We start from the raw sequence: 21558 nt of genomic DNA, 5'->3' as shown, positions 1-21558 counted from the left end.
TGGAGGATTTTCTCTAGCAAACTGAGTCTAATTCTCCCAGGGGACAAGCATTCCAAAAGTGCCATCAAATTAATACTTCCCCAAGTGTGGTTCTTTGTCAATGACCCTCACACATATAACTCTGAGATATGTGTCCTCTGCTGTCCCCCAGTGGGCTTAAACCTTGGTTGCTCACAGTGGAAACTTGCTAGAAAACACATCTCTTCCTGGTTACTTCTCCTTCCCTGCTTTGCTTTCTCATTCTGCAACTGATATGTCCTGAGATAACCCCCAATCAACCATTTGTACTAGATTTCTTTCTTTCTTTCTTTCTTTCTTTCTTTCTTTCTTTCTTTCTTTCTTTCTTTCTTTCTTTCTTTCTTTCTTTCTTCTCCTTCTTTTTCGTAGTGCTGGGATCAAACCAGGGCCACCCACATGCTAGGCAAGCGCTGTACCACTGAACTATATCCCCAGCCCCTTGTATCAACACTCTTGTCTTAGGGTCTGCTTCTGGGCAAAGTCAAACCAGGATGATGCATGCAAACACAGACAATGTGTGAACAAGAACTTTCTTTCCATGGTGTCTTTATTGGAGATCTGTAGCGGCTGGCAGGATCATTAGAGGTGGCTCCCTCTTGGATCTCTGGAAGGCCCTCCTGGTAGTTCTTAATTTTCAGTCTAGAAAAGACAAGGGAGTATGATTCTTGGGGCTGTTTGTAGCTGGGTCTGCTCTCCCCTTGGGATCTAGGACATGGGAGAGGATCAGGGTTCAAAGTGAGGGAGTGAATATAAAACTGATTGCAGGCCAGGATGGAAAGATCAACAGCTTAATGAAATAGAGTGGCAGTTATACAAGTAGCATGATTGTCCAGATGTGTGTTGTTGTTTTTTTGTTTGTTTGTTTTGTGGTAATAAGGATTGAACTTAGGGCCTTGAGCATGCCAGGCAAACATTCTACAACATGCTATATCCCCAGTCCTTTTCATTTTTATTTTGAGATAGTCTGGCTAAATTGCTGAGGTTAGCCTTGAATCTTGGATCCTCCTGCCTTAGCCTCCCCAGTAATTGGTATTACAGGTATGCACCACTACACCTGGCTAGTGATTAAGTGTTTTAGGGATTGAGGTCAGGGACTGGGATGAAGTCTTCAGGCAATCTAGGCTGGGCCTAGATTGTTCCAGTTCTCACCAGATTTCAGGGGCTGAACAAGCTTTCCAAGGGCTCAGATTATCTGGGCAACAGACAACTGGAGATTGGACAGAGGTTGTGCAGGCAAAGGAGTTTTGGGTAGAAAGCCAGAAGCTAGGTTAGTGTCTGTGGACAGAAGGCCTTTGGATGAGGAGGAGGCAGTAGCAAGCCCAAGGTTGGGTATGCTGGGTTGAATGGTTTGTTTTTTGTTTTGTTTTTTGTTTTTGGTGTGGGGAGGGGCAGAGAGAGAGACTGGGGATTGAACTCGGGGGCACTGGACCACTGAGCCACATCCCCAGCCCTATTTTGTTTTTTATTTAGAGACAGGGTCTCACTGAGTTGCTTAGTGCCTCACTTTTGCTGAGGCTGGCTTTGAATTTGCCATCCTCCTGCCTCAGCCTCCTGAGCTGCTGGGATTACAGGCCTGAGCCATAGTGTCTGTTTGCTGGGATGAGTTTGTGCAGGCAGACGGGTTATGACTTGGATTTAGGTCATAAATACTGAGCTGCGGCTGCGAGGGCAGAGGGATGCTGGCAGGGATCAGGGCCCAGGCAATGGTGGGAGGGCAGAGATATTGGGGCCTAGGCAAAGATCAAAGTGGCTGGCTCAGGGTTTGGGCTGAGGTTGTACAGGTAGAAGTTCCAGGACAGGGGATGTTGCCGGCGGGGACTGAAGACTGGGCTTTGCTTGCCAGAATAGATGAGTTGCAAGTAAGATCCGAGCCTGGTTCTGTCTGTAGTGGCAGGGGATGACAGACAGGGGTCAGAGGCCACTGAGCTGTGCACACAGAAGGGCGTCCATCTGCAGGAGTGCAGGCGGTGCAGACTTACCTCGGTGAAGTGCGGCCAGGTGCGCAGCAGACCAAAGAGCGCATCACCCGGGCAGTCAGTGGCCACCAGCTGGCGGTGGCCGAGCAGCTTGTAGTCTGGTCGCAGGAGTCCAGCGCGCGACGCGCAACTTGGCAGCACTTCGCGCACCATGCGTAGCGCGGCCTCGGTGGGCAGTGTCGCCGTGTAGTTGCCCACAAAGGCCACGCCGAAACCACGGGAGTTGTGGCCGAGCGTGTGCGCGCCCACCCAGTGCCAGCCGCGGCCCTCGTACACGTAGCCGTCGGAGCCCACCACAAAACTTCAGAGGGGAAGGGGAAGGAGGCATCCTGTGGCGTGAGCCAGGCTCTGCCCCTCATCGGGACCCTCCCCCAGATTCTGCCCCAGGGACAGGAGCCATCTGACCGCAAGACCTGCGCAGACACACTGCAGCTGATCTATACGGCTCAGTGCCACTCCCACACCAAGGGCCACCTGGGAAACTGACTTGCTCTCGGGATCCCCCTCTCAGCCCTGGCCGCGCTTCTCCACTCCTCTTCCCCTAGCCTCAAGTCCAACTCTTGACCCATTCGCAGCTTTATTCTGGTTCGGCCTTCACTGCTCCATCCCAGACCCAGACACTACCATGGGGCCCATCCTTCGCCCAGGTTCTGCTTCCTGGCCTAGTTCTTTCCCCTCATCCAGGCAGCCCACTGTTTAGGTGTTTCGGACCTCTGTTAAGGCTGGGTCCTTCGTCTAGACCACGCCCCCATTCTGGCTTGGCTCCACCCACCACAAACTCCTCCTCCACCCTGTCAGGCTCCGCCCACTCACTCTATCCTGGAACTACAGCTCCACCCCTGGTCTGGCGGGGAGGGAGGAGCCTGGGGAAGGGTCAGCTCACCTGTAACCGATGTCATCCCAGCCTCGCGTGTCCTGGTGGAAACGCTGCATGGAGAGCATGTTGGCTGAGCATCCAGTGAAGGTGGTGCAGGGTAGCGCTGGCACGTACGTGTGATGCACGTATAAGAACCCGAGCGGCAGCTGCAATGGCTTCGGGCGGCCCCGGTAAGGTGCCGCTTCCCAGCGACATCGAGGATGGATGGCTGGGCATCCTGTGGGCAAAGGAGTCCAACGTGGTGTCAGCAAGCGTTTCCTGCCTGCCGCCTATAGCCTCGTTAAAGTGCACATATGGACCAGTCCTCCAGGATCTTCCCAGATACAGCAAGAGTCATTGGGATCTGTTTTAAATCTAACAGCATTCCAGTCTTGTAGGGTTACCCACTGTTTCCCATCAACTTCAGAATAAAGCTCAAGAATTTTAGCTCAGACCTCAAGGTCAGATGCTTTCTCCAGATGGCCTTGCCCTGAACCCTAGGGAGGGTTAGCCACGATGACAGGGATGGGGAGGAATCTCAACCCATTTACTGAGCTCCTACTGTGTGCTACTTTCTCTCTCTTTCTTTCTTTCTTTCTTTCTTTCTTTCTTTCTTTCTTTCTTTCTTTCTTCCTTCCTTCCTTCCTTCCTTCCTTCCTTCCTTTCTTTCTTCCTTCCTTTTCTTTTCTTTTCTTTTTTTTTTCAGTACCAGGAATTGAAACCAGGGGCCCTTAACCACTGAGCCACATTCTCAGCCCCATTTTTTTTTTTAAATGTTTGGAGACAGGGTCTTCATAAGTTGCTCAGGGCCTAAGTTGCTGAGGCTGGCTTTGAACTAAAAAATCCTCCTGCCTCAGTCTCCCAAGACACGGGGATAACAGGAGTGCGTCACCATGCCCGGCATGTGCTACTTCTTAACCAACCAGCAAATCCAAGAGGTTGCAATGGCTTATCAGATTTTATTTAAGAATATAGGTTCAGAGAAGTGAAGTATCTCACCTAAAGGTGCACAGGAGAAACTGGGTGAAATCCCACTTGAACTTCTATGCATTTGCTGAACCCATTTCCTGGAATGCCCTTACTACTGTTTGAATCTGGAATGTCCCCAGAGGCCCATGTATTAACAGCCTTGTCATCAGCTTGGTGCTATTTAGAGGTGGGGCCTAATGGGATTAAGTTAAGTGATTGGGGGCCTGCTCTCCAAGGGGATAATGAGAACCTTGTCCCTAGTCTCTCTTTGCTTATAGCTGCCATGAGGAGAGAAGCTTCCTCTGTCACTTGACACTTCTACCATAATGAACTGCTTTGCTACAGGCCAGAAACAATGGGTTAACCCACCATGCATTGAAACCTCCAAAACTGTGAGCCAAAATGAACCATTCTTCTTTTAAGTTTCTTTATCTCAAGGGTTTGTTTTTTCAGTAACAGAAAGTATCAGAGTCCTCTTCCTTTTGTAAAAAAATCAGATGAACTCCTATTCATCTTTTGAAGCCCAACTTTACCATTTCCTCACCCGTCCTGGCCCCCCACCCAGAGCCCTTATCATTGCCTCTAGACTCCCTTAGCCCCAGATGCCCCTGACCATGGGGCTGGGAGTGTCTGTATCTGTGAGGAGGGTCACTAGGGTAGGGGAACTTCTCACCCAAGAAGGCCTCGGTGAACTCCTTGGCAGCATAGGTGGCCACCTGGGCCAGCTGTTCTTGGCTCACGTTTTGCAGCTGGGTGTGTGCCGGCTTCAGTCTCTGTAGCAGGACAAGGGTCCCCCACACCTGCTGGGCCAAGGTGGAGGCTGAAGTGAGAGCAGCCCCATTCTGCCGTCGGAAGTTGCTGCGGAAGCCTGGGTCTCCAGCCACCCCTGCTCCATAGTATTGGCTCAGCAGGTGACTGAGGGGTGGCCGAGGCTCAGGGATTCGGCTCAGGTAGTCTCCAAGGAGGGCCCCATCCAGTGCCCCATTGAGAAAGGCCACCGTGAGCATTGATGCCTTGGGGTCCAGCAGCGTGAAGATCTGGGGGTCAGAGAGCTGGTCCCAGCAGCCCTCTGTCCCCAGGCCTGGATGGCTCTGGGTCTGGGGAGGCTGGAGGAAAGTCAGGCCTAGATCTGCTGCGAGGGTGACTGCCAGGAGTCTGTCCACAGTGGTGGGGGACTTGGCTTTGTCGTTTGGTAAGGTGGCTTCAGTATCTGAAGAGGCAGCTCCAGCATCTGCAGAGGTTCCCTCTGGAGAAGCATCCCTGCGTCCTGGAGGGTTGGCTTCAGCATCCCAAGGGGTGGCTGGGCTGTCCAAGGGCAAGTTGACAACCCTGCGCCCCTGCAGTCCAGCTTCCAGCCCCGCCAGCAAAGGCTTCACAGCCACGGTGGAGCCATCAGGGGCCAGCACCACCCCGTGTTCCTGCCCTCCCCGTATCTCGTGTTGGGCCACTATCTTCATCAGGCCTCGAAGCTCCGGACTCAGTGGGTGGGCATCCAGTTCAGCAGCTTTGTGACTTGGTGTCTCAAGCAGGAAGTGGTGAAGGGGATTGGAGGTGCCAGAGTCCTGGGCTGACAGCAGCCGTGCAGAGGCAGTTAGACTGACTTCCGTCACTGGCGCCTTCTGCTCCAGCTCAGCCAGGACCTGGATGACAGAATCCATGACCAGGGGCAGGGAGGCTGTGGGAGGAGAGAGTGCATCAGCTCAGCCATCCAGCCTCACCTGTCCCCGAGGGTCCCCCTGCTGTTCCATGTCTTCCCAATGCCCGTGCTAGTGCTCCCTCTGATGATAACAGTATGGCTCCCAGCCCTGTCTCTAGGTAGAGGAGGAAACTGAGGCACAGAGACTGTTGCCCGCTGGTTGAGGGGCTCGGACTCTGAGCATGGTTGAGCTATGGCAAAATTATAAGCCAGAGAGAGATACGGCCCGGCTGGCGTCCTAAGATTATTCCTTTGGCTTCCATGTGACGATTGATTCTTAGGATGCTAGAATACAGAAAGGGGAGAGTGCAGAGGTGAGTATTGAAGGTGGTTGATGGCAGGGTGGTGGCAGTGCGATATACAGGACCCAGGAGTGTCCCCATATATCTAGAGGGAAAGATGGACAGTCTCGGGTAACAGATTGAAGTTAGGGAATTTTTAAGGGAAGGGTATCTTCCAAGATGCCCAAGGGAGGAACAGGTGGATATGTGCCTTTTTTGGGTGGGTAAACTTAGAAACTAGAAGTGCTAGGTGACCTGACCCAGAGCTGGGTGAGGAGTGGGTTGTTGGGTAATTGTCAGTGTTTATTAAACATTTACCAGAACCATGCTAGGTGACTTATATAACTCACTTAATCTTCACAAGGCTATGAGATAGGTCTTATTAGCTCCCTTTTACAGATGAGGTGCCTGAAGTGTACAGAAGGTAAGTTAACTACCTAAGGTCACAGAGCTAGGAAGTGGCAGAGGCAGGATTTGAATCCAGCAAGTTCACCTCATACCCAGGGCCTGTGCATGCTAGGAAAGCACTCAAATACTGAGCTCTACCCCAGCTCCAAGCCCAGAATTTTAATCCCCATGCTCTGCTGTCTAGAATCCTGGATTTTGTCCAGATAGTCCATTCTGTAATTCCTCTGTTATTTTGTTCTAGGTTTGATGCCTTGGGGACCAGCAGCATGACCCCAAATCCTAGTTTTATGACTCTTTCCTCCGGGAAGCTTTTCCTAGTTTTTACTTCCCAGTTCCCAGGCCTTTCTCCCTATCCCTATCTTGACTTGTGGGTTGGGAACATCTAAGTTGCCAGATTGAAGGATCCTTGAGATCCAGAGCTTCCTGTGCTCTTGGGCTTCACCCCATGCAGGCACCAATACAGAAAGGGCTACCCTCTACTTCTTCAGAGCTGAGAGTCCTGGCCGGGGGTCTGTGCTTCTGACTTACCTGTTCCTGGCTTAGACCACACCAGAAATGCAAGCAGGATCCAGAGGACACCCTGGGCTGTCATCTTGGGGCTCCAGCTTCCAGGGGACATACCCAGTTGACCTTAGCAAAGGACTCGGCAGTGCTGGAAGGTGATAGGCATGGACAACCAAGCAGAGCCTTTGGCCTCTGTCAAAGTCCAGTGGTGAATGACACGGCCGCCCCCTTGCAGAGCTGGAGCGTGGGAGACAGTGGGGACACGGGAGCAGAGTGTTCTGGATCAAAGTCATCTGGGCCCCGAGGGCTCTTCCTGTCCTGTCCCTCCCAAGCTGATATTAAGGGTCAGTAAGCCAGGCCTCTACCAAGAGGGGCCTGAAGACCAGGTAGTTCTGACTCCTGCAAACTCTGCCCAGTGTTGAGAGAGATCTGCGGAGGCCAATCCAGCAAGCCCTGCCCACTGCCAGCAGTGACAGCTCTGTAGCTGCTGCCGGCCACAGAGGGACTCTCTGTTGCCTGCTAAAACTGGCTGTGCTGGGAGAGAGGGTTTTTCTAACTAGGTTTTTGTCACTGTGACAAAATACTGAGATCATCGAGTAATGGGGAATAAAGGTTTATTTTGGATCTCTGTTTTGGAGGGTGTAGTCCCTGATCAGTTGTCCAGAGCAGTGAGGACGGCTGTGGGGCCTGTGGCCAGGCAGCCCATCATGGAAGGAGCACTTGGCAGAGGGAGTTGCCCACCTCGTGGCAGCTTGGAAGCAAAAAGAGAGACAGAAGGTGCCAGGGAGCCCGTATTCCACAGGGTACGCTCTATGAGCTGATCTCCTCTCACTAGGTGCCCCCTCTGAGAGGTCCCACCATTTCCCAGTAGTGCCACAGGCTGGGAACCAAGGCTTCTATACATGGGTTTTGGGGGGGAATGCTTTAGATACAAACTAGAGCAAGCACCGAGAAGCCCAGGCTGGCCTTGACCCCCGGCTCCAAGTCTGGGCCCAGGCAAAGGATGAGTGCAGGAACTGAGAATTATTTTACCCCGAGGCTTGCTCCAAGTCCCTGGGGACCATGGTGATGTTAACTCTTACCCAATTCAGCCCCTGATCCCAAGACACCCGATGTAGCTGAGAGCTGGTTTTGTCCGAGGAGCTGGTTTATGGGCTTACCTGCATTGACAGTGCAGGATCCTTCTTCTTCCCTAGGTGCTCATGGCTGTGTCCTAACAAATCAGCTCATCTCCCATTTATTCTGCCCTTACACGGGGCGGGCTTGATGAGGTTGAACTGCTGACTACGTAATTAAATTGCTTCCCACCCCAAAACCTGCCCTAGGAGTTTCTAGGAATCCCACGGGGCTGGGGATTTAGTATGAGGCAGGCCCTGGGCGAGCCTGGAAAAGCCCAGACTGACCCAGGCCTGGAATTCCCCAGGGAGTCACCCCTGAGATCTGCAGTTATCAGTTAACCTCTTCCTGGGGACGCAGCATCACTCAGCACTAAGCTGGGCAGACAGTGGGGAGGCTAAAGGATTGAGTGAAGGGCGTCCACTCCCCAGGGAAGCAATATCCTCCTTCAAGCCTCATGTTCCAAGGATTTGGAGGATGGGAGGGCTTTGCCTGGTACAGCCAAGTGAAGATGTGGGCTGCAAATCACCCTGGGACAGTACTAGGGTAAGACATCTTCCTTGGGTGCAGTTGAAAACCTCAGTCATCAAGATGAATTAATTTTTAAGATGATTTTCTCCATTACTAAGAATTGAATCCAGGGATGCTTTACCACTGAGTTACACCCCAAACCCTTTTTATTTTTCATTTTGAGAGAGGGTCCCTCTCATTGCCCAGACTGGCCTTGAACTAGCCATCCATTTGCCTCAGCCTCCGGAGCCGCTGGGTGTAACAGGCCTGTGCCTCTGTGCTCAGAAAGACTAATCATTTTTCAAAGAGAAGTTTTAGGTTCATAGCAAAATGGTGCATCAGGCACAGAGATTTCCCTTAACTCCCTCCCACACATGCACAACCTCCCCCACTGTCAACATCTCCCACCAGAGTGGGACATCTGCTACAGTCGGTGACTTACATGACACTTGCCATCACCCAAAATCCATAGTCTACATCAGGGTTTGCTCTTGGTGTTGTGACTTCTATGAAATTGGACAAGCACTAATGACACATATCCACCATCATAATGTCATACCGAGTGCTTCACTGACCTAAAAATCTCTAGTACTCCATTTAATTATTTTCTTTTCCCCATGCTTTTTTGGACTGGGGATGTGGCTCAGTGATTATGCATCTCTGGGTTCAATCCCTGGTACCAAAACAAGCAAACAAATAAACAACCCCACAAAAATAACCTAACCCCCAATTTTGCCTTTTCCAGAACATCACACAGTTGGAATCATCCAGCACAGGCTTCTTTAAACCGAGTCATTTGCATTTAAGGTTCATGCCTGTCTTTCCGTGACTCTACAGCTCACTTTATTTTCTTTCCCTTTTTTAAGTTCTGAATAATATTCCATCATTTGGATGTACCACTGTTTGTTCACTTACCGAAGGGTTTTTTGGTTGCTTTCAAGCACTGGCAATAATGAACGAGGTTGCTATAAACATCGGTGTGCACAAAGTGTACACAAATTGAACTTAAATTTTTAACACCTCGGAGTGGGACAGGGAGTGATTACTGGATTGTATGAGAGGATGTTTACTTCTGCAAGAAACTGCCAAGGTATCTTCCAAAGAAATTTCCAGGCTGCCTCATTTTGCAGCAGTGAATGGGAGTTCCTCTTGATCGCCATCTGCACCAGCATTCAGTGTTCTGGATTTTGGCCCTTCTAATAGGTCTGTACAGTATCTCATTTTTAAAATTTGCATTTCCCAGATGACACTATGTGGGGCATCTTTCCATATGCTTATTTATATGTATATATATTTGGAGAGGGGGGGTCTGCCCAGACCTTTGGCCTATTTTTAAATCAGCTTGCTTATTTATTTATTTTTTAATTTTTATTGTTAAGGTTCAAGAGCCCTTGGTGTATTTTAGATCCCAGTCCCGTTAGGTCGGTTTGAGGTGGCTAAGGAACAAAGCACCAGGCGACCTGTCAATCAACGGAGTCTCCTGATCAATCCTGGAAGGACAAAGATCTCACCAAGATCCCCCAACCAACCCCAGGAGGACAAGGACCTCTAAAAAACTCCCTTTCCTGTCCCAAACCTTCCCTTCCTGTCCTAGGCCCAATAAAATTCCAATCCGGCTGAGCCTGGGTGTGATTCTCCTGGACCCAATCTGTCGGTCTGGAGGGTCTCCCCGGGAGCTGATCTCAATGAAGCCTTGTTCAGCAGCTGTTAATCTGCCTCCTTTTGGTCACCGGTGCCTGACCTTACAAGTCCTTTATCATATTTGTCTTTTGCTGGTATTTTCTCCTGATCTGTGACTTTTCTTCTCATTTTCTTGAGGAAAAATAAATTTTGAATGAAATGTCTTTAAAGATCAAAGTGGATGCAAAGATTCAATGATAAATAAAATATTCAGATTTTAAATAAAACAGGATCGGTTACAGTTCTGTGCTGAGACATATTGGAACCAAAGACAAAAGGAAAAATCAGGAATTCTGATTTCATCTTTCAGCTCACTTGTCTTGTGCTAGTTCTGGCCGTATGGCCACCAGGCCTGGGAACCCAGGAGGCCGAGGGGCTGGCTCTTACATGAGCTCTCCACGTTGGGTCCACTGAATTTGGGAATAATCTTGATTCAGCATCAAGAACTCTGGGTTTGCTCCTCTGTCTCCCGACTGACAGGGGTTGTGGGGGGACCCTGATGGTTTTATCTAACCTTACCCATTTACCCCCATTTTACCCATTAAGGAAGCTCAGAAAGGTTATGTAAGTTGCCTAAGGTCACACAGTTAGAACCCAGGGACTGAGAGGGCTCCAAACCTGACACTTGTTTTCATTATTCCCTGATACTTCCAAAGCACCAGCCCAGGGGTGATCATGGCCAGAGTAATTATGAAGGGGAGATGTTTGCAGATTGGCCTCAGAGCAAATTCAGAAATTCATGGGCCAGCCAGACAGGCAGCCCTAATTTCCTTTTTTTTTTTTTTTTTTTGGTACCAGGGATTGAACTCGGGGGCACTCGACCACTGAGCCCCATCCCCAGCCCTATTTTGTATTTTATTTAGAGACAGGGCCTCACTGAGTTACTTAGCACCTCGCTTTTGCAGGGGCTGGATTTGAACTTGTCAACCTCCTGTCTTAACCTCCTGAGAAACTGGGATCACAGACGTGCACCACTGCGTTTGGCTAGCCTTAATTTCCTTTTAAAACTTGGACTGTGGGTATACCATAGCGGTAGAGCCCTGGCTTACCATGCAGAAGGTTCTGGGTTCCATCCTCAGCACTGAAAAAAGAGAATTGGAGAAGCTGCGCTGGATTTGAGCCAAGGACATGTCCCAGGCAGCAGCCATTTCTCTTAGGGTCTATTTGGGCTTGGTGACTTTCTGGAGGAGACTCCTCTCCAGAAGACTTCATGACTGATTGCTTCTGGGCTCCCTGGCCTGGGGTGCCTCGCTTTGATCCAGGCTGGTGTTTTTCAGGGCTTTGAGTCTCTGTGTAGATCTGTCTCCCCCAGAGTAGGAGATGCTGAGTCTTTGGGGGGTATCCAGAATTACTCAACACAGACTTAAGACCAAGTGGGTGTCCAGGAGGATTTGTTGAGTAAAATCTGATTGAGGAAGATTGTGAGGTCAGTTTGGGGCTGGGCTCTGAAACACACGCACAGGTACACACACATCCAAGCACCCACACACCAAGGCAACTGGGCAGGACTGGGCCTGGGTGGCAGCAGAAAGACTGGGGATCCCATGATGAGTCACCCTCTACCCCAAGTTTCCCTCCCATCTCTGAGGTTCACCTTCTAGGAGAGATCAAGACCCCTTAGGCTGCGGGCAGATCAGGGATCTCTTGAGAATAACCACTGGCTAGGGAGTGGGGCCAGCTCCGATGGAGATAGTATTGGTGGCACAGACAGGCAGAGCTCTGGGCCCTCCAATAAGTCTGAGACCATCTTAACCCTTCTTACATGGACAGTTCACCAGTGTTAAGTACATTCATACTGTTGTGAAGTTCACCTTTGCACTTTTTTTCCCCCAGTACTGTGCTAGGGCCTCATGTATGCTAGAAGTACTTTACCACTGAGCTACATTTCCAGTCTTTTGATTTTTTAAATTTTGAGATGGGATCTATTAAGTTACCCTGGCTGGCCTTGAACTTGCAATTTTCCTGCCTATAGGAATGTACCACTGCTCTAGGGTTAGACCCTTTTTCCCTCCCTCCCTCCCTCCCTCCCTTCCTTCCTTCCTTCCTTCCTTCGCTGGGGATTAGACCCACAGCCTTTCACATGCCAGGCAACTGCTCTATCTCTGAGCTACAACTCCTGTCCCATTCCTTCACCTTGCAAAACTGACTGTACTCATGAATTTTTTTTAACTTAACAAGATATCATGAAACTCTCCATTATACCAAACACTTCATGATATTATTCTCCATCATCTTATCATTGTTGCTATTTTTCAGTAAGGGGGATGGAACCCAGGACCCTGTGCATGCCAGGGCATTGTGCCACACCCCCAGCCCTCCCATCTTATGTATGTAACAGAACACAGTGGGTCACTCTTTGGTGAGTACAAAGCGGATAAGCACAACCAGGAGATAAAACAGTTTATCCCTTGCAGCAAGTAAGGAGTGCACAAGGGATAATTCCCAAAGTGGTGTCTCCCCGAGCAAACAAAGCAAGGGGTTTTTATGGGGAAACTCATACATATTCATATTCATGCAGCAAAATCTTGTCATTGCATGTAGAGGCAGGCACATTCTCGGGCTTTCTCAGTTCCTTGTCAAGCTTCTTTATATGTCACACATTCAAAAACAGCAGGTTTTGAGAATGCCTTTGGGAGGAGATTCTAGTATTATCATGAGCAAAATTTACTCCAGGTCACCTTAAAGGGGTGAGGTAGAATAATGCCCTGATAATTTTTGCTGGCTCCTTGTGAGTTTATCTGGCAGCCCCCATCTGAAAAAAAAAAGCAACTTTAGAGGCAGGTTTACAGTCATTTATGGGGCAACACTTTTTCTTGCAAGCTTAGGTGGTTGTCTCTGAAAGCATCTGCCTCGTGGCTAATGGGTTTGGAAAACTCCCCACTTTGAAGAGTACGTTGGGGGGGTTAGTGTTCACAGTGCTGCACAACCATCACATGTGCCGATGTTCAACATTGTCACCACTCCAAAATAAAACCCTGTCCTCATTTTTCCTCTTTAACAATCCCTCTCCATTCCCTTCTCCTGGAGCCCTTGGCAACCACTGACCTGCTTCCTGTCTCTGTGGATGTACCTGCTCTGAACATTTCATGTCAGTGGTCACTGTGGGACCTTTTATGTCTGGCTTCTTTCACTTGCCATCATTTTTTTTTTTTTTTTGAACCAGGGATTGAACACAGGGTGCTTAATCACTGAGCCCCACCCCAGTCCTTTTTATTATTATTTTTATTTTGAGAAAGGGCTTCACTAAGTTGCTGAGGCTGGCCTTGAACTTGCAATCTTCCTGCCTCAGCCTCCCTAGTAACTGGGATTATAGGCATGTGCCATGGCAAGTGGCAGAAACATATTTTCGAGGTTCTTCCACATTGTAGCATGGATCATTTTTATCTTTTTTAATGGCTACATAATACCCCATTGCATGGAAGGACTGTAATTTGTTTATACAATTGGTGTTTAGTTTATTGGAACACATCATTAACATTCATTTACACATTGTCTCTGGCTATTTTCATGCTATAATAGCCAGAACTGAGTTACAAAGCTAAAAATATTTACCATATGGCCTTTTAATACAAACATGTGCTACAGGAGGATCTGAAGCTCAAGATCAATCTGAGTAACACAGCATGACCAACCAACCAACCCATCTCAAAAAAAAAAAAAAAAAAAAAAAAGGAAAAGTTTGTTGGGGTTTTATGCTTAGGAAGAATAACAAGAAGCAGCCTCAACAAAAGTCAGGCACTTAGCAACTCAGTGAGACCCGGTCTCTAAATAAACTACAAAATACGACTGGTCCAGTGCCCAGTACCCAAAAAAAAAAAAAAAAAAAAAGAATAACAAGAAGTTTGTTGACCCCTGCTGAACCAGCCCACCTGGATTCAGATTCTTGCTCTGTAGCTCACCAGCTCCACCATTTTCATCTTTAGGCCTTACTTTGTCCATCTCTAAAGTGGGAGAACAGTACCAACCTCATAAGATGGTGTGACGGTAGAATGAGGTCACATGCATACAGTGGTTGGGATGGAGCTTAGCAGGTGTGGATTTGGAGACAGTAGCAGCCCAAGCTCTTGCTGACCCTGCCTACCTCAGCCTCCCCAACAGAGATTCAGTCCAGCCCACGGAATCATCCATTTAATTATTAGTTTGTCCACACTCCCACACCCTAGGCGAGTCTAGGTTCATGGTCACATATTATTTCTGCATCTGGGGCACCTGTCCAAAAGCTTCCCTGCTGGCCCCCAGCACCCCAGCAGCCAGCAGAGCCTTGGGGCTGGGCTTGGAGCCAGTCTGGAGCTGCAGCCAAATCATTAAATTGGTCGAACTCCATCGGCCTAAGGGAAAAAGCAAGTTGTGGTTCAAGCTGTTGACCCCGCTGCCTCCAGGCAGGCAGAAGTTGACATCAGTTTTATTTTTCTGGAAGAGCAGAGGTGAGATGTAATCTCTCAGGCACCTGCCCTGGAACAGGGAGTTTTGCCATTGAGGACACAGGATATTGCACAGACAGTCTGAGCTCAGTCCTTAGGTGTGGAGGGGCATGAGTGTGGGGTGGGTGGGGCCATGGTGGGCACTGGCTGGGGGGACATTGACCATGTACCTCAGGCTTCTAGTCACCGCCAGCGTCCTCAAGAGAATGACACAGGGAAAAGTGTTTTTATTTATTTATTTATTTATTGTGATGCTGGGCATGGAACCGAGGGCCTTGACCATGTCCTGTGGCCTCTGGGGTCCCTCAGGCCTCTAGCCACCTGTGTGCGGGACTGGCCCGGCCAGGTGAGACAAAGCCCTGGTTATCGGTTGGGCATTTCTGAGAACAGAGAGCCCCGCCTTGCTTTCTCTTCTGGACACAATCTGAATGTAATCTCAATGTACAAGAGAGTCACAAGAACAATACAAGGAACAGCCCAACACCTTTAGCCCCCATATTGGCTGCTGTGAAGTCCCCCCGCACCCACACACATTCTCTCTGGACACCCCCAGCCCTAAACCTTTTTTTTTTTTTTTTTATTGCCTAGGCTGTCTTCCAACTCCTGAGCTCAAGTGATGTCCACACTCCTACACCCTAGATGAGTCCAGGTTCATGGTCACATATTATTTCTGCATCTGGGGCACCTGTCCACCTGCTCAGCACCCCCGTAGCTGGAACTGCAGGTGTGTACCACAGCCCCAAACATTTTTTAATAGAAAATTTCGAACCTATTCAAAAGTAGAGAGCTGGGTACAGTGGTGCACGCCTGTAATCCCAACAACTCGGGAGGCTGAGGCAGGGAGATATCAAGTTCAAGACCAGCCTCAGCAATTAAGGGAGGCCCTAAGCAACTTAGGAAGACTCTTATCTCAAAATAAAATAAGAATTAAAAAGGGTTGGGGGTGGTCGCTCAGTGGTAAAGTACCCCTGGGTTCAATCCCTAGTATAAAAAAAAAAGTAGAGAAAATGGTAAAATGAGCCTTTCTATACACCCATCACGCCAGTACACTTCAGATGTCCTCTTGCTCTTGTGGTCCATCTTATTTCTTCTAAACCTCCATCTTTAGGGATAGTATTTTGTTGTGATATTGTCTGTTGATGACCATGACCAAGATTTAGTAATTCATTAGAAGCAACAATATGGTGCAACCTAAATGCTATTATTCTTACCTCCTTTATTCTCTGGAAGACTTCTCTAAAGGCAAACAGTCCCTTGTGCACTGTTTGCTTTCCCTGTTGTACAATTCATATGGGTCAGGCAAGACACAAGCTCGATTCTTTTCCTTTGCTAGTTTTTTTTTTTTTGTGGGGGAGGGGCTCTACCACTGAGCTATAACCCCAGACTCCTTTGCTAGTATTCAAGATATTAACCAGGCTCCTTAAAATCCTCTAAAGGTAAAAGAGATTCCATCCCCTTCCCCATATGTTTATGAATCCATATATTTGAACTGTTGAAATGTACATTGCTGTTCTTATCATTACTGATCATCAAATTGTCTCCTTTCTCTGGACAAAGGAAGTTTCTTAGAAGTGGCTTCTGAGCTCTTCTGACATGGTTTGGAGGTTTAGCAAGTTCTGTCTTCTCTTCTCCTCCTTCTCCTCCTTCTTTTCTCTCCTTCCGTCTCTCCCTCTTACTAGACATGGAACCCAGGGTCTCTTGCATGCTAAGCAAGCACTCCACCACCGAGCCACACCTCCAGCCCCCTTATCCCACTTTTTAGAACACAATAAACATTATGGGTTGATGCTGACACTTGCAATTCATATTCAGGGTTGCATGACTTTACTGAACCTGATAAATCTTACTTCTGTGTTTTCGTTTTCCCACACTGAAAAGCTACATGTACAATGGTATCAACACAACTGCTCGTTTGCTTTATCCCAACACGCACGCGCACACACACACACACACACACACACGCCCATCTCAGAGCTCACAGGTAGTATCTTAAACAATATGAGTATTAAAATAGTTTTTTATTTTTTTCTGGTTCTTTTTTTTAATTTTTATTTTATTTTTAGTTGTAGTTGGACACAATACCTTTATGTCACTTATTTATTTTCATGTGGTGCTGAGGATCCAACCAGGGTCTCGTGCATGCAAGGCGAGCGCTCTACCGCTGAGCTACAACCCCAGCCCCTCTGGTTCTTTTTGAACATGTGGATATATGCCACTGGGGATGTGTCATCGAATTACTGTGGTTGTGGGCTGGGGTTGTGGCTCAAGCGGTAACATGCTCGCCTGGCATGCACGAGGCGCTGGGTTCGATCCTCAGCACCACATAAAATAAAATAGAGATGTGTCCACTGAAAACTGAAAAATAAATATTAAAAAAATTTCTCTCTTCTCTCTCTCTCTCTTTAAAAAAAATTACTGTGGTTGTAAAGTTACCCTAAATAGTTTCTTTCGCCCTGAACCTTTTGACTTTTAGGGAATATTTTTGCTTTTTGAGTGCAGAAAGTTTAAAAATTTTCTTTGTCAGTAATGGGGATGGAACCCAGGACCCTATATATGCTAAGCATGCACTCTACCACTGAGCCCCCGCCCCAGCCCCACCCCATTTTTGTATTTTATTTAGAGACAGGGTCTCGCTGAGTTGCTTAGCACCTCACTGTTGCTGAGTTGCTTAGCACCTCACTGTTGCTGAGGCTGGCTTTGAACTCACGATCTTCCTGCCTCAGCCTCCTAAGCCACTGGGATTACAGGTGTGTGCCACTGCACCTGGCCACAGTCCTTTTCATGTTTTATTTAGAGACAGGGACTTGGTAAGTTGCTGAGGCTGGCCTCAAGCTTGTGATTCTCCTGCCTCAGCCTCCCTAGCAGCTGGGATTATGGGTGTGCACCACCACTTCCGGCTATTTATATGCCGTCATTGCAAAATTTATCTCATCTTCACACCCACGACCTATCCTATTTAAAAACATTACTGAGATAGTTCTGCTACAAATGTGACTTAGAGGTACTGGACCATTCACATGAGGTGATGCCGCATGGCTTTCTTGCATTGTGGTACAACATAACCTGATGTAAATTTACCATCTTAAACCTTTGTAAGTGAGCAGGACGGTAGCACTGAGCACATTCACCACCATCCACTGCCAGAGCTGTTTCCATCCTGCAAAACTGAAACTCTGTCCCCACTGAGCACTCACTCCCCATCCGCCTTCTTTGGTCCCTGGCACCCACTGTTCTAATCAGTGCATGTGACGACTCTAGGCACCTCGTAGAACTGGAATCAGACAGGATTTGTTCTTTTGTGATGGGCTTACATTACACAGCAAGATATCTTCATCTATACTGTAGAATGTGACAGAATTTCTTTCCTTTTTTATGGCAAAATCATATTCTATGGGGTGTGTGTGTGTGTGTGTGTGTGTGTGTATGTGTGTGTGTGTAGGACATCTTTTACCTATTGATGGGCACTTGGGCTGCTTCCACACTTTGGCTATTTTGAGTAACACTGTTGTGAACATAGGTGTCCAAAGACACTTTGAGCCTTTGCTTTCAATTCTTTTGGGTTCGTACCCAGAAATGGAATTGTTGGATTGTCTTGGGTTTGTTTTATGGCTGTATAGTACTTCACAGTGTGAATGTGGCATAGTTTATCCAACTATCTTCTGTTGATGGTCATGTGGACTGTTACTGTATGTCTTTCTTTCTTTGGGCAATGCTGGTAATTGAACCCAGGGCCTTGAGCCCATGCTCTACCCCTGAGCTGTGTTCCCCAGCCCTTCCAGTCTTTTGATACTTTATTGTTATAAAAGTCTTGTCCATAAGTCTTTTCTTGTTTTGGCAAGTTAATCACTGGTAACTAGTCCTGTATGTGGATAAGTGCATGTATAATTTTGCCAGATATTACCAATCTCCCCTTCCCAGAGATTCTATAACTTTGCATTGTGACTAGTAAAGTATGTGAGTCTAATCTCATTTGACCTGGCAAACTCCTATACATTCTTCAAAACCCAACTGCAATATCCCACTTTCTTGGAAACCTTCCTTTCCCTTTTGGCTTCCTCCTCTTGGCTTTCCTAGTTCCAGGCTCCCTTCTCTAGTTCAGCCCTAATTAGCCCTAAGAGGTGGGAGGCCTCTGTGTCTAACCTGGTAGTCTCCAGACTGACAGCTCTTTGAGATCCAGTCCCAGGGCAGTCCCTGTCCTGGAACACTCAGGGGTGGCATGGAGCCGTGAAAACTCCGCAAGTTTTTCTGCCTACATAAAGGGAGAGTCCCTCAGCTCTGGGCCTCTGCTGGTCTTTCCTGGGTCAGGGTCAGGCTGGCCGATATCCTGAGGACTGCTCTCTGCCCTCTCTCTGAGCCACCCATAGCCCAGGGTGGTGACTTCCCTGCGGGTGTCTGTCACCTGTGTGGTTTCTTGGCCAGAGAGGAAAGTCTGCCTCAGCTCAGGGAGACCCCAGATCCAATCCAGACTTCCCAACTCCCTGGCTGGAGCACGCCCTTTCTCTGCACCTCGACCTTTCCATCTCCAAAATGGGAATCATAATGTGTCCGTCTGCTGGCTGTGGCAAAGGAATCAGTGAAACGAAAGCATGTCCAATCTACTTTCCACCGTGGGCTTATGTATTTATTAAGTGAAATCCATAGGACATAAAAAGTCATCATTTTAAAGCAAACAATTCATTGGCATTTAGGACATTCACAGCGTTGTGCAATCGTCACCTCTAGTTCCAAAACATTTTCATCACCCCAAACGGAAGTTCTGTACCCATTAAGCAATCACTCCTTGCTCCCCCCTCCCACTATCCCCGCAACCACTAATCTGCATCTGTCTCTGTGGATTTGCCTGTTCTGGACGTTTCATATAAACGGAGTCACACATTATGTGGCCTGCTGTGTCTCGTGGCGGTCACTTGACATCGTGTTTCCAAGGCTCAATCATGTTAGAGCAGTATCAGCGCGTTAGTCCTTTTCATGGCTGAATAACATTCCACTCTAAGGGTATATGGCATTGGTATCCATTCATCATTGTATCCGTCAAATGATGATCCATTCATCACTTGATGACCATCTGGATTGTTCCCAGTTTTGTCCTTCGCGTGTAGTACTGCTATGGCCATTTGCATACACGAACTTATTTGAGTGCTTGCTTTCCATTCTTTTTGATATATACCTAGGAGCGTTTTGGCTGGATCATGTGGTAACCGCTTAACTTTTTGAGGAACTATGAAACCCCACCATTTATTTTCACACACTTGATCTCCGGCACCTCCCAAAGCCAGTGAGAAGAGAATTCTAGGTGGAAACCGTTTCACATCTGCATTTTGCAGACAAGGATGTGAGGCCAGGAGAGAGGGCCCCTTGCCCATCTGAGGCTAATGACTACCAGAGGAGCTCCTGTTTGCTCACCATTGAATGCCAGTCGACTGCTAAGAGGATTCTTAGGGGGCTAGGGATATAACTCAGATGGTAGAGTGCTTGCCAAGGCCCTGGGTTCAATCCCCAGCACCAAAAAAAAAAAAAAAAAAAAAAAAGAAGAGTCTTAAGACTGGCCACCCAAATGGCCTGATGGTCCCTGGAATTCAGCCCATCTAGGCTCAACTTCTAACTTGGATAACTTTCTCCCTTATTCTGAGCTTCTGTGTTTCTGCCTGTACATGATCAGAATCCAACTCCCTACCACACAGCCCTCTTGTGGAGAGTGAGTTTGATAATAGGGGCAGAAGATGGAGCCTATATTAAGCATTTGATTTTCAAATGTATCAAGCAAACGGGGTGAATAACTTGCTAAAAGTCACACAGCAACTGGATCCAGCCTGCAAGCATTTTTGAGGAGTTTCCAGAACCTTCTTCACCCCTCTGGAAGCCAGGGTGGGGAGACTGCAGACAGGTCCTCTTGGGAGGGCGTTTGCTGCTGCATTGTTTTGTTCTTTGGGGAGCTGACCTTTGACAATAAAAGATCTTGCCAAATTAGCCTGAGATGGCCTGCGGTCATGGATGACACAGCTGGTTCCCTGATGGAGGTGACTGTGTCACCTGTGCCCCAACCCACTCAACTCCCCATCTCTGCTCTTCTGTTTCTATCAGCACAACCATAGGCGCGGTAACTTCTAGACCCCAAATGGGGCAAAGTGACAGGCATTTCTTTTCCTCCAGTCCTTGCCCACGGCTGGTTCCTCTGCTCTGGGGCATCCTTTGTCTTCCCCTCTCATTTCTGCCTGGTGCACAGTGGAATCCCACAAAAACCCCGGTGGTTTGGCTCCTCTGATTTCTTCTGATGGGTTCTCCACTCCAGCCCACTGTCCTCTGGCTCCCTGAGGAGGCCGCTCTCATTCCAGCCACAGGGCCTTTGTCCTTGATGCCCACTTTGCTTGGAAAGCCAACAGTACTGTCTTCCCTTTCGTTCAGTGATTACATCGAGCTTCACTTCCTCCTAGAAGCCTTCCTTGACCACCTTATCTAAACTAGGTTCTCAGTCCCTCCCTGTGTATTTACTCAGATTCTTCTCTGACATTACCTAATTCATTTGCTTATTTCCTGCTGCCTTCCCCAGTTGGGTGGGGACTGTTCGGCTCAGTGCTGGCTCCTTGGAGGGTGGTGGTGGTGGCTGAGAACAGTACTTTGCCCACTGTGCTCAGGAAACATCTTCCCACTGACTGGCTATTCGACTTGCTTATTACTATAAATGTGACTTTTCTTTGTAAATTGGCTCATGCAAATGAAAGGCTTTTCTGTGCCAGCATCAGAGTCTAGGGAAGCTCCTCAGGTCACAAGGGTTCAAGTCCTGACTCTGACCCCACCAGGCTGTATGACTCTGGGCAAGTCACTTCTCCTTTGGTTAAAACTATGGCTCCCAGTATCCCTGGAAAAACAAACTCATGATATTGCACATGATTTTAAGCAAATTAATGACCTACCCAATGTCCAGTTCTAGGACTCCCACTCCTGATAGCTGATAGGCATTAGAGTTCATTTGTTCATTCACTCAGTTGGTCAGGAACTATCCAAACGGCACCTACACTCTGCCAAGCCTCATGATGGGAGATGCTGGGTCCCCAGAAGGTCTCAGCTCTGGACTCTGAGGTTCCCAACGTGGGGACAGTTGCAGCCAGCCACTCTCCGCCCCAAG

The 21558-nt window shown here is 48.3% G+C and overlaps 1 protein-coding gene across 1 annotated transcript; it reads right to left on the bottom strand.

The window, feature by feature from the left end:
• Positions 1-569: 569 nt before the first annotated feature.
• On the bottom strand, positions 570-6864 carry Pglyrp2 (peptidoglycan recognition protein 2). The gene is made up of 5 exons (XM_026390028.2): positions 6733-6864; positions 4493-5494; positions 2878-3088; positions 1998-2295; positions 570-657 (listed from the first exon to the last, which is right to left on the bottom strand). The coding sequence occupies exons 1-5, from the start codon at positions 6821-6823 to the stop codon at positions 646-648; spliced, it is 1614 nt and encodes a 537-aa protein (XP_026245813.2). The 5' UTR covers positions 6824-6864; the 3' UTR covers positions 570-645.
• Positions 6865-21558: the final 14694 nt, after the last annotated feature.

The sequence above is a fragment of the Urocitellus parryii genome, chromosome 3 (assembly GCF_045843805.1).
Source record: "Urocitellus parryii isolate mUroPar1 chromosome 3, mUroPar1.hap1, whole genome shotgun sequence".
Classification (NCBI taxonomy): domain Eukaryota; kingdom Metazoa; phylum Chordata; class Mammalia; order Rodentia; family Sciuridae; genus Urocitellus; species Urocitellus parryii.
Note: the sequence above shows the minus strand (reverse complement) of the source record. Positions and strands in the feature narration are given on the sequence as shown.

Bases quoted from the DNA above. Each gene is read 5' to 3' on its own strand.
- Pglyrp2 (XM_026390028.2), bottom strand. From the start codon at position 6,823: ATGTCCCCTGGAAGCTGGAGCCCCAAGATGACAGCCCAGGGTGTCCTC. The intron at 5,495-6,732 runs GTAAGTCAGAAG...CTCCTCCCACAG, and splicing joins GTGGTCTAAGCCAGGAACAG to CCTCCCTGCCCCTGGTCATG. The intron at 2,296-2,877 runs GTGAGCTGACCC...TCCCCTCTGAAG, and splicing joins TGGGATGACATCGGTTACAG to TTTTGTGGTGGGCTCCGACG.